Raw genomic sequence first — 13,550 nt, forward strand, 5'->3', positions numbered from 1 at the left:
GACAAGATTTGGTTTTATGAAACACAAAATGTTTACAACGAACTTAACACACCGTTCTCCTTTATTGTTCTTATTGCAGGTTAACAAAGCAAAGCAACATCCACATATCATTGATTAGATGTCATGGCTATGCAAAAAAAAAAAAAAAAATGGAAAAAAAGACTTATTGGCAAAAAAAGGCTGACCTGAACAATGTTTTATTTGGTGCTACATCAACGTAACCAAAAATCTTTTATTCTGTAAGATATCCATCCTAATTGAGAATTTGTTTTTGAGACAGATATGGCTTTTTTGGTAGTTCAATTGTATATCTATTTAAATTTTTAGGAATATAAAAAAAAAAAAAAAAAACTTACAACATGCAGGAAAAATATATAATCTCCTTATTGTTATCTCTCTCTCATATTTCCCAATTTTATCTACCGAAATGATCTAATATTATCTTTAAAAAAAACAATAGATATTTTTATCCCAATATAATATACTTTACAGTAGCTATAGGCCTTTGCATAAACTGCAATGCTACAGTTCACAACATGCAAAAATGAAACACAATTAAACAATTTCCAAGCACTTCATTTTAAGTTTTACATAGTTACATAGTTACATAGTTAGTCAGGTTGAAAAAAGACACAAGTCCGTCTATTCAACCAAAAAAAAAAATATATATATATAAAAAACGTTCCCAAATACACAATCCTTCACCCACAGTTCAGAGGAAAGCAAAAAAAACCCCAGCAAAGCATGTTCCAATTTGCTACAGCAGGGGAAAAAAATAATTTCTGATCCCCCCGAGATGCAATCGGATTTTCTCTGGATCAACTTTACCTATAAATGTTAGTACCCAGTTATATTATGTACATTTAGGAAAGAATCCAGGCATTGTTTAAAGCAATCTACTGAGCAGCACAGTGGTGTAGTGGTTAGCACTCTCACCTAGCAGTAAAATAGGGTCGCTGGTTCGAATCCCAACCACGACACTACCTGCCTGGAGTTTGCATGTTTTCCCTGTGCCTGTGTGGGTTTCCTCCGGGTACTCTGGTTTCCTCCCACACTCCAAAGACATGCGGGTAGGTTAATTGGCTTCTGTCCAAAATTGGCCCTAGTATATGAATGGGGACCTTGGATTGCAGGCTACTTGAGGGTAGGGACCAATGTGAGTGTGCAATGTACAGGGATAGTGGTAGACACTCACTCAGGTTGAACTGGATGGACTGGTGTCTTTATTCAACCTTACTAACTATGAAACTATGAGCTGGCCAGAACCACTTCTGGAGGGAGTCTATTCCACATTTTCAAAGCTATTACCGTAAAGAAATCTTTCCGTATTTGGAGATGAAATCTTTTTTCCTCTAGAGGTAAAGAGAGCCCCCTTGTCCTCTGTGATGACCTTAAAGTGAATAACTCAAATTTTGATTGCTTTAAACTAAGACCTCTTGTAATCATTTTACTTTAATCACAGACACTTGCATTTATAGAATCATCAGTATCCAGGCCTCCTTGCTGTATTAACCTCCCTGGCGTTATGATTAGTTCTGTCTTTAGGTGCTGAAAGCAGTACAATTATTTTGCATGGAAATTTGGCATTTTATATTGTAGTCCTGTAATTCTTAGGAATAACTCTCTTAAATCTGTTCAAACCAGAGTCTAGCAGACATTCCGGGTATGATAAAGTTTATAATATAATAAATAATAATACAAATTATTCAATAATGTAATCAAATCCTAAAACACTGAAAAAGGGACACTTTCTGGTTGCTATGGACAATCTCCAAATTCCAGGTAGAAAAAACTGTATTTATAATATAAAAGTGCATGCAGGGCACTGCACAGACCACAAGGGACAAAGGGGGTGTGTAATGATTTTATACAGTACTGTAATCTGTAAGATTACAGTGCTGTGTGTGTATTGTGTGTTTTTACTTTTTTGAATTTGGCACCGATCTCCACTCCCGTGCGCCGCAAAGTCGCAGGAAACGGAGCTCGGCGGCATTCGGCACTGTGAATCGAGCGGAGGACATCGCTGGATCCAGGGGACAAGGTAAGTAACTCTCCCTGTGTCCTCCCTGCATCCAGTGATGCGATCCCGAGTCTGGCTCGGGGTTACTGCTCGTGGAACTAAAATCCCAACCCGAGCCAGACTCGGGATCACCGCCAGGGAGGTTAATGAGCAGAGTGGTGGCACTTAAGAACACTTAAGGACCATGCAAATGTAATAAAAGTGGTTAGGAGTACAATCAGTTCCATCTAAATATAAAAGGAAGTATATGTTCAGTGGCCATTAAATGTTTAAAAGAACTGTAAACCTAATTTATTTTAATCCATTTTAAGGATTGGTCAGGCAATAATATGGGGGAGATTCACTAAAACTGGTATACACAGAATCTGGTGCAGTAACCAATCATTTTCAATTTCAGCCTATTCAATTAGGCTTTGACAATAAAACCTAAAACTGGTTACTCTCTACAGCTGTACCAGATTCTGCGTGCATCAGTTTTAGGAAATCACTCCCTATGTGTTTTTGTATATTTTGCACATAATTACGTTAAAAGGAAAGGTTGGCATGCTTACACATTATGGTAAGATCCAGCTCACCCCAAAAAGCGGTAAAGTTCCGCTTTAAGAAAACTTTTTACAGCTTCCACTTATTTAGTTGGTAGTTATTGGCCTGCAATATGTGTAAATAAAAAGTGTCAAGCCAAAAGAATTCTTCAATTCATCAAGCAATATATATTTTGTGTTTTTTTGAGAAAGAGGACTGTAGTCAAAGATTTTCTTTTTAAGATGTGTAAAGAGTCAGCCTAATGTAAGTAATCATCTCTGTGTGATAATATATTAAAGTTTGTATTTGTACAGTTTGGAATTATTTACGCACAACATTGCCTTTTTATTTGACTAGTGACTAAAAATAATAGACTATTTGCAGTGATTTGTAGTGGGAGACCATGTGACCTAGGCTGCCAAGGCTAAATTTCAATGAAAGGTCCACTTTGGAGTAGTGACCTTTTGTTGCACAGTTTAAGACAATGACATATACAAGTGGAGACCATGGCATGGCAGAGTCAACAACTTTAACCTACAGCATCTTGGCTGTAGCATGTGTACAGCCATCAGTGGCTGGATGTCAATGTTCAGGTGAGTGGGAGGGTGCAAATAAAACCACAGCTCAACTGTTTTTACTGCCCCCTGGCTGCTCATTTGAATGAGTCTGTGATATGCATAGTACAACTTCCTTTATTAATAAGTTTTTAACTAATGTATACAAGAGAGGGTAATGGTGCAAACAATTGTGCATACAAATGGAGAAGTACAAGAAAGGCCAGCACATAGGCCAAAGTCATCAAAAGTTATTAAGGATGGTAGAATACCATCACTATAACATCAGGTGAAGCGAGTATGGCCAAATGATGCACTTATCAGAGCAGTGATACTCAACCAGTGTTCTGTGGAACCCTAGGGTTCCTCAAGAGGTTGCTAGGGGTTCCTTCAGCGTTGGGCAATTTCTGCCTCTGACATAAGTTCCCACTCACACCATTGATCTTTTTACCTATCTGTAAGGAGGTAATTCTTCCCAACCACAAGTGTAAGGACCATTCCTCGAACTGACCATCACACTAATGTATCATGAATTGTAGATTTATAATTTTTAGCAGGGGTTCCCTGAGACAAGAGAACTATTTCAAGGGTTCCTCTGTGTTGAAAAGGTTGAGAAAGGCTGTATTAGAGGGACAATCCCTTCAGAATGGGCTCTGCTCCTCCGAGTCAGTAAATATAGCTCACAGACCAGGGGGGAGGAGAAAGCCTAAGTTAATTTCATCAGCCATCATGCAAGGTGGCAAAAGACGCCCAAGAGAAGGAAAGAAAACAGCTAGGAAACAAAAGAAGGGGTAAGAGATGGAGAGGGGAAGGGAAGAGGGAAAAATCCCACAGGGTGTACCCAAACATACCCAAACATTTTCATCCAAGGCTGCAGGTAATTCATTACATCGAGAGTAGGGAAAGGTCCAGGTTCAGGCTGTCATTGTATGCAAGCCAAGGTTCCCAAACCTTTAGGAATGAAGCATGTGTGTCGTTCAAAATAGAAGTGAGCTTCTCATGCACCATGGTCCACATGAGTCATTGTTTAACCTCGGCTACATTAAAGAACTATTGCCCCCAAGCCGTGGCCAGTGTCTGGTGGGCTGCCAGAAAAACAAAGTTCACCAACCTCTTCTTTATGGACAGAGCCATAATAAGGCCATCCATGCATTACAGGCCATGGTTGGCCATACATTATAAAATTTTCTTGTTCAATTTCCTTTAGACTTACCTTGAACTATGTAGTGCAAGGGCCTGCCTCATTGCATACAAATTGAAAGTGTTTAGGTCTGACCTCATATGAATGTGGTAAATATAAAGTCAAATTGTACAAGAAAAATGTACAGCGTATGGCCATCCTTAGGAGACTCAATACAGCTCCAAACATGGTTTACACCTGGGTCCAGCATAGTACAACTTTTAATGAAAACATAGCAGATAAATGTTTACCTTTCAGATGTATGTATAGTAATAAAACTGAAAATCAGTAACTGTAATTGCCTTAGTTTAGCTACATTACATTGCGCTTCAAAAATGCTAAAGTAGTCTTAACAAACCCCTAATACTTTGTAGATATTTGGTGCAGGCATACGGTGGGTGTGGGTGTGTGGAGATTGACCGTTGATGGAGTATATGAGATACATAAGTCCTATTTGACCCCCTGTGATAGGTGGTCAATACTCTCTGGTTAATTGTACATCCTTATCTATGGTGGTGGTGTAATCACGAGGTGGAGATTGAATGAGGAAGTATCCCTGCACTTTTCACCATTTGAAGCCATTACACTGATGCCATTTTGAAGACACACTTATTGTGTTTATTTCATTACTTATGTATTAAGCTCAACACTTTTGTTTTTTTATATATGGAGGCTGTCTGCTTCCATCAGTCATCAATGTGTTACATTTAGTGAATCCTTAAAGTAGGACTAAAGGCAATTTTTTTTTCTTCTTAATTTTGCATTGAGTAGTTTGCCGCTGAGTGTCCCATTGAGGAGATTTACCTTCACGTCCTGTCTCATAGCTGCAACAGGAAGGGAGAGGAAATCCCTCTAAAGTGAGGTGATCGCTAGTTGTAGCCAGGGTCACCAAAACGAATGTCCCTGTTGGAAGATTTTCCTTGGTTTCTGTTCTGGTGACACTTTTCTTTAACTTTAACCCTCAGTGAGAGCAGTAAATAGGACACATAGGATGAATTTCCCTATCTGGGACACAGACAGCAATAAAAACCCGACAGGGGTTCCAATCCCACTCCACCTCATCCAAAACAAAACAAAAACAAAAAGATTTGCCTTTAGTTATACTTTAAGATGTTAGTTAGAGGTCAGTGAACTCAATATCTCACAAGAGGTGTGGAGTTCCTTCTTATGAATTTACTGGTATTTGCAGAATGGACACTTGTGCACTTTACCCATGGTGATTGTTTATCATTGCATGAATTTTAAATATATTTAACACTTGACCATGACCCGTGCAATCAATTTTTGCCCAATGTTTGTAGTCTGAGGTAATTTGTTATGGTCTTCCATGCATATTAAACAAGATATGAAAAGTGAGATGCGGTACTGATTGTTAATGGGTTAGGTCAGCCTCTCTCAACCTTTTCAACACAGAGGAACCCTTGAAATAGTTTTCCAGTCTCGGGGACCCCCTGCTAAAAATTAGAGATCTACAACTTATGATACATTAGTGTGGTGGTCAGTGGGAAGAATGGTCCTTACATTTGTGGTCATTGGGAAGAATTACCCCCTTACAGATAGCTAAAAAGATCAATGGTGTCGGTGGGAACTTATACGAGAGGCAGAAATGGCCCAATGCTAAAGGAACCCCTAGCAACCTTTGGAGGAACCCTAGTTGAGAATCACTGGGTTAGGTAGTTGAAGACCTCATTCACATACAGTTATACATTTCAAAGTGAAGAACCCTTTTGATGTACCAGATTTAATATGAAATCTTCATAGGTCTTTGCTTTATTGCCAAATGGATGTTGCAGTGATGTAACATTTTTGTTGTGTGCATTTTGTAATGATCTTAAATATTTTTATGACCTCTGCACTATTTGTTAATATGTATTTACTTTAATAAAACTTTTATACATTTAGGCATACTCACTGCAGTGTTTTATTTACTGTTCATTCTTTGTGGTTTTATTGCTTATTTGCATGTATGAAATTATTAAGAACTCATTTGTTATTCCTTTGCATCAACATGCATTGCATTAAAGTGGTTGTAAACCCTTACAACACACTTTGACCTACAGGTAAGCCTAGATTAAGGCTTACCTGTAGGTCCAAGAAATATCTCCTAAACCTACACGGTTTAGGAGATATTTGCCGAAAGACAGGCACCACTGTCTACGTCGCATGCGCCGTAGACAGCAGCGCGCAGGTGCACTGAGCGCGGCACCGTCAACGACGAAGATGCCGCGCCTGTCGGCTCCCATGCGCATGCGTGGGAGTGACGTCATCGCGGCTTCGCCGAATGACAGCGGCGGAGCAGCGAGACCCCACCGAGAAGATGGATGTGCTGGACTACAGGGGACAGCGGTGACATCGCTGGCTCCTGTGTCAGGTAAGTGACACATAATGGACTACTATGAGATGCATAGTAGTCCATTATGCTTTGCCTTTGCAGGGAGTGAAAGAGGAAGTAAACCCATCAGGGTTTACTTCCTCTTTAAGGCAGCACATTTACCTCAGAGGGCAGATACTCCTAGCAGGTCACTTGGCAGAACTCCTTTCCCATCCCAGCACTATACAGCTCCTCCCCCCACATTACACAGGGCTGAAATCACATTCCTTTACACACAGTCTGTCAGCCTCCACAAAGTGTATCTGGCTTTTATGTTACCATTCTGACCTGTAAAATCCTCTGGTCAGAACCGCAGTGTAGTTGCAGTAGGCATATACACCCTATGCAGATTGCGGCTGACTAGCTGTGTTGTAAAGGAATGTGACTGCAGCCCTGTCGAGGAGGAGCAGTATAGAGTGCTGTAATGGGAAAGGAGCTCAGCAGCCTGGCATAGCATCCAGGGTGGAGGGGCGGTCAGGGGGCTTTGGGGGAGGCACAACTTAGATCTGGGGGGACAAAACCATGTGACACAGCACAGACACTTTCCCATCCTGGGCTGTTCTCCCCCTGTGCTCCTCTTCAATCAGGAAATGGCTCACAGCTTCTCCTCAGCCAATAAGAATGGAAGGGTGTGGACTGTGGAAGACAAAGTGAATGCCAAGTACTGGAGCGTGGCTGTGGGGTCCTAGGGCAGATCAGAGCTGGACTTTGTGAGGATATGATAATATGACAGGGAGGCTGCAGGAGCCCCCTGGAGATAGGGGCGGTGTTGCGATTGTGACTCCTGCAACCCCTTATGCTACGCCCATGTTTATGTCCTTTTTTCCCTCACAAATAGAGCTTTCTTTTGGTAGTATTTGATCACCTTTGTGGTTTTTATATTTTGCACTATAAACAAAAGAAAACAACAATTATAAAAAAAATCTATATTTTTTACTTTCTGCTCTAAAACATATCCAATAAATAAAATGGAAAAAAACAAATGTCTTCATAAATTTAGGCCAATATTTATTCTGCTACATATTTTTGGTAAAAAAAATTCCAATAAGCGTATATTGATTGGTTTGCACAAAAGTTATATACTTTTTGGATGTATTCTGGAACACTGGGGGTACAAGCCTGGGAACGCCTTAAATAGAAAGGACAGAAATGGGAAGTCACTCATAGATAGATTGACAATCAACAAACACACAGATCAGTATTTCACCAAGGAGTTCAAGTTGACCTTTGAGAATTCTAGTCCAGGAGACAGTGGGACCTATAGTGGGGAAGTGGGTATCATAGTTTCAGAAAGACTTTCCAACTGAAAGATATGTTTAATAACAAGCAGAGGTTTGTGAATTACACTAGAGATACACTCCAATGTTTAGCCGAACAACTAGAAGCCGTTTCACACATGACCTTCCAAAACCGAATGGTCTTAGACATGGTCCTAGCTGAAAAGGGGGGTGTGTGCAAAATGATACCTGAAACAAGTACATGCTGTACTTATATCCTTGACAACACAGGCCCAAATGGTAAAGTGACCTTAGCCATTCAGAAACTTGAAGGTTTGTCCAAGGAACTGATAAGGAATTCAGGGCTCACCAACCCCTAGGATCAGTATTTCACCTGGATCAAGGGGGGGTGGCAGGGAATTTTAACACAGATCGGAATAGCAATTCTAATAATTTTAGTGACCCTAGCTGTCAAGGTCTACTGTGTTCTTCCCTGTCTTAAGAAGTGTGTAGAAGAAGCTGTTGACCACTCTACTCCCACATTTGTGAACCAAGAAATACCAGATGATGACTATGTGTTACACTCCGTTACAGTCACTTCCCCCCCCATGATACAACACCATAGGATTACAGGGATAGACAGCACCTGAACACCCTTCTCTAAACTGTATTGAGGGGAGTAGTGAGTTAGTCATTGTTCTTCTCTATATACAGCCCAAAATAGTTGCAGAGGAGAATGGGCCAGGTGAGTAGGACCTTCAGTATGAGGGACAATATTGAATAGACAGTTTCAAGGGGGGACTGTAAAGTATTTGATTAAGAGTTTCATGAAATGTCTATTCCAATATATATATATAAGTAGATGTTTTATATATCTGACATATATCAGCTTCTATGCTTATAAGCCTTAAAACATTTTCAGTAGATATCAGAGCTTACCCCTCTTACTGTGGAGCTGGACTGCAAGAGTTAACAGAGAAGTTCGCACCTGCTTTTGAGAATACACTCAAAAATATAACACCAATGTTTTTTTTTTTGTTTTCAAAAAAGTTTTATTAAAGCGATAAATAGAAAACAGCTTCAGTGAAAAGGATCAAATGACATAAACATCATATGCAGATGGATGACAAGATAATAACAAAATGGCGAACAGACCATAGGGTTCTACAGTGGCATAGATCTTACATCCAATGCGAAATCGTAATAAAAGGCAAGCAAAAAATATTCAATGTCCTGACCTTCATATTCATAATATATAAGGATAGACAACACAAAGAAAGAAATGAGAAGTCTAGAAAGAAAGCAAAGAGAGAGAAGAGAAAAAAAGATAAATAAAGAAAATAACAAAAGTAGAATTCTGATTATTAATTTTGATTCCTTAGTTCTTCTTTTCCCAGATGGGCAAGAGAAGAGAAAAAAAAAAGAAGAAAAAAAAAAAAAAATCCCCGGTGAGATCATTTTTGTAATCTAAATAGGAACCATGGGTTCCACTTTAGGTCATATATATGAGTCGTGTCCTGTAAAGTATGGAAAATCTTTTCAGTCAGCATTACTTGATCGATGCGTGAGAGAACCTGAGATAAAGGGATCGAAGAGGACTTCCAATGTAACGCTATAGTCCATAGCATAGCAACTGAGATGGAATGGACGAGCCTCACTAGAGGTTTAGGGGTGTCCTGTGGGGTTTGGAAGAGAAGACAGTGGTGGTAAGTAAGGGACATCGCTCTACCAGCGAGTTTGTCTATCAATCTCAAAATCTCCTGCCAAACTGGCCGAATCCGGTCACAATCCCAAAAAATGTGAACAAAAGTGCCTCTGTGATTGCAACCTCTAAAACAGTTGGGGGATGTATGAACATAAATCTTGTGCAAACGTACCGGAGTGTAGTACCATCTAGTAATTACTTTAACCGCTGTTTCCCTAATTGTTAAGGATCTGGTGCATTTACACATGTTGTCCCATCCCTCCTCCCAGTCCACAACACCGGTCCCTAGTGCAAGCTCCTGTTCCCATTGCGATCTATACTTCAGAGTCTGAACCATTGTAAGTCCCTCTAGAGCTTTATAGATCAGGGAAATCAGGCCCTTTTGACGTGGGAAGTTATAGCATAAATCCTCAAAGATGGTGAGTTGGACCTGGGACCGGAGTCTGTAATGGGAGAGAAAGAAGTGACGGATTTGCAGGTATCTGAAAAGTTCCCCATCGGGGAGTTGGTGCTGGGTCTGTAATACTGCAAAAGGGATGAAATCAGAACCCGTCACAAAGTCCCTCAACTGAGTAAGCCTACATTGAACCCATAATCTGAAAGTCTCAGGATGTAGGTAGGCTGGGGGGAACCTAGGATCGCCCAGGTAAGAGCTCTCCGAAGTGAGGTTGTATTTATGCTTGTAGCGATGCCACAGTTGCAGGCTGTCTGCAACTATAGTGTTAAGCGTGCATAAGGTTGAGTGAGGTCGATGGGTTGACCACATAAGGCCCGGGAGATAAAAGGGTGCTATCGAATCACTCTCAAAACGTACCCAAGGAACTCTGGAATTAGGGATCGACCATTGTGCTTGTTGCGTAAATCTGCAGGTAAGATAGTACAACCAGATTTGAGGAACCCCTAGGCCTCCACTTCTCATAGAGCTGTATAGGACTCCCCTGGCAAACCTGGGCGACCTATTATTCCAAATGAATCTGTTAAAATGGGACTGAAGGTTGAGGAGAAAAGATTTAGAAAGTCTAACCGGTAGGGAGCGAAACAGATATAGTAGCCTGGGAAGGATGACCATTTTGAGCGCAGTGATTCTCCCCATAAAGGGGATATGTAAAGAGAGCCAGCTTTTAACAGTATTTTTAAGTTTCCTGATCAAAGGGGGATAATTAACCCCAAAGAGGTCACGGAAATTTTTTTGTTTAATAAGGGCTAAATCAGTGGGATCAAAACCTATGGGAAGGGCTACCGATTTGGAAACATTAATGGCTAGACCAGAGACCTTCGCGAAACTTGACAGCGTCGTAAAAAGGTTGGGGAGTGAAACATGGGGATTAGTTATGAACATCAAAACGTCGTCTGCGTACATGCAAAATTTGTACATTTCGTCACCCTTAGAGTAACCTGTGATATCAGGATGCCTTAAAAGGGCAATCGCTAGGGGCTCCAGGGCTAAGGCAAAGATTAAAGGGGAAAGGGGGCACCCTTGTCTAGTGCCTCTACCTATGGGGAAGAATTCGGAGCAACATCCAGGTAGTTTTATGCGGGTCCTAGGGTTATCGTAAAGGGCTTTGAAACCCACTAGGAACTTCCCCTGAAATACCATGCGTGGGAGGATTGTGTTGATGTAATCCCACGTAACACTATCAAATGCCTTCTGTATGTCCAGGCTTAACAGGAGGAGCTTGCGGGAGAATAGGTTAGCATCTTGGATAACGTCTGTTGCCAGGCGGATGTTGTCTGTAATTAAGCGGTGTGGAATAAATCCAGATTGGAAGGGGGATATCAAGGAGGGGATAAACTTTGCAAGTCTGTCAGCTAGAACTCTGCTAAATATTTTGATATCGTTGTTCATAACCGAGATGGGCCTAAAATTTTGGGGCAAATTGTGATTCTTATTGGGTTTCGGGATTAGTGACATGTTGGCTAACAACATTTCTTCTGGGAAGCTATGGCCAAGTAGGACTGAGTTAAAGAGGTATGCCATTCTAGGGGCTAGGATCATGGAGAATTTTTTGTAATAAAGGGCCGAAAAGCCATCGGGGCCTGGGGCGGAGCCTGTTTTCAGTGATTTGATAACCCCTAAGATTTCCGGAGTTGTGATAGGGGCGTTGAGTTCATCCAGTTGTGAGGCGGAAAGGGTCGGGAAGGGGATGTCATGTAGCCATGTCAAGTCTTCAGGGGAGGGGAGAGTGTGAGGGGACTCTAAGAGTTTGGTATAAAATTGCTCGAAGATTTTAAGAACCTCCCTGGGATGTGAGGATACAAAACCGTCTTTATTAGACAACCTGTATAAATGAGGGGGGCGAATCGAGTTAGACAATCTTCTAGCAAACAAAGTTGATGCCGAGTTATTAAATAGTAAATTGCGGGCCTTGGTCCAACGGAGAGACTTTTCAACTTTGGATGACAAAAGGGAGTCCAGTTCTAGGCGCTTTTGTTCGATGGATTGCCTGGTGGAATCCAAGTGTAGCAGAGATGAGTTTTTATATAAATGATCTAGTTCCCTAGTTAACTCCACAATTCTAAGTCTATTAGACTTGTTGCGGGCTGCGGAAATACTAATGATTTTTCCTCTGATGACGGCTTTATGCGCCGTCCAGAGAAGTGAGGGCTGAGTGTCTGGGCGAGCGTTAAGCGAAAAATAGTCTTCCAGGGACTGAGCTAATTGGGAATCCACTGCTGGGTCAGAGAGAATGGATTCGTTCAATCTCCAGGAGTGGGGTGTGGGGGCAAGCCTAATAAACCCTGTCGTGAAAGATGTAACCTGATGGTCCGACCAAACACAGGGGTGGATGGAGGCCTCCAAAGAGTTGGCGAGTATGATGGGAGACGTGTATATGTAGTCTAATCTTGCATAACTGTTGTGAGGATGGGAGAAAAAGGTGAATTCCCTGCAACCCACATTATGTGCCCTCCATGTGTCAGTGAGTTGAAGATCCTGTAAGCCACCAGTAAGAGACCTCGGGAAAGCTCTAGAAACAACCGTAGTTGACGAACGGTCTAGAGTGGCATTAGCTACTGAGTTAAAATCACCACCTATGATCAAATGGGGGGAGTGGTATTGTGCTAATTTATCAAAAAATGACCTAAAAAAGGCTGCTGAGCCGTCATTGGGTGCATAAACACTAGCAATAGTAAGTTCCCTGTTGTGGACCACCCCTTTCACAATCATATAACGACTTTCAGGGTCCCTGAACAATTGTTTAACCTCCATCGGGAGGGAGGAGTGGAGGAGTATGGCGGCCCCCCTGGTCTTGGACGAGTGGAGCGAGTAAAAGGCTTGGGGGAAGTCTTTATGTAAAAATTTGGGATGGGAGGAGCGGGAGAAATGTGTTTCTTGGAGAAGAAGGATTTTTGCTCCAAGCTGTTTATAAAAGGTGAAGGCTTTACGCCGCTTGGAAGGGGAGTTAAATCCTTTAACGTTGTGTGAAATACAAGTTATTGCCATGGCGTAGGAGGTAATGCGTAGGCAATTGGGGGATCAGAAGTGATAGGGGGAGGGAGGAAGGGGATCACAAATAAGCACTCGTCCAGCAGGTCCAAGAACGTCAGGGGAGTCCCCACTTCATCCTCCACATCTCGCATGAGTAGGGAGCCATGCAGCAACACTGAGGGCATGTGCAAATCACAGAACCGGTATATAAAAAGAACATATGCTGTAGAAGAACCGTAGGATTTGAAAAATGATTGACCAATATAAGAAAGAGCCAAAAAACATAGAAAAAGAAAAGTAACCTCTGCAAAAACAATCCCAGCCTTTAACAAAGACTTGGGGAACAACATTAATAACAGATATGGTAGCCTGTGGGAGAAAGTTCCCACGGCAAAGAGAAAATCATACATCGAGACGACCAGGTCTCGCACCCAGTAGGGTTGCGCAATGGGGGGGAGCACCCCCCAGAGAAGCAACCAACCACTAGGAAGGGGAGCCATGACAGAGCTCCTAGGGACATGTACAGTGCCAGAGGAGTAGGCAGACAACAATAG

General features: G+C 41.6%; 1 protein-coding gene across 1 annotated transcript in view; it reads left to right on the plus strand.

Moving 5' to 3' along the window:
* Positions 1-6,177, plus strand: part of SH2D1A (SH2 domain containing 1A) — a 48,245-nt gene extending 42,068 nt beyond the window's left edge. The window contains exon 5 of the mRNA XM_077478682.1: positions 80-6,177. Coding sequence (XP_077334808.1) covers positions 80-84 — 5 coding nt within the window. The 3' untranslated portion in view covers positions 85-6,177. The remainder of the gene's footprint in view (positions 1-79) is intronic.
* The last annotated feature ends 7,373 nt before the right edge of the window (positions 6,178-13,550 follow it).

Source organism: Lithobates pipiens, unplaced genomic scaffold (assembly GCF_037356315.1).
Source record: "Lithobates pipiens isolate NorthernLeopardFrog02 unplaced genomic scaffold, aLitPip1_a1.2 Scaffold_1, whole genome shotgun sequence".
NCBI classification, from domain to species: Eukaryota; Metazoa; Chordata; class Amphibia; order Anura; family Ranidae; genus Lithobates; species Lithobates pipiens.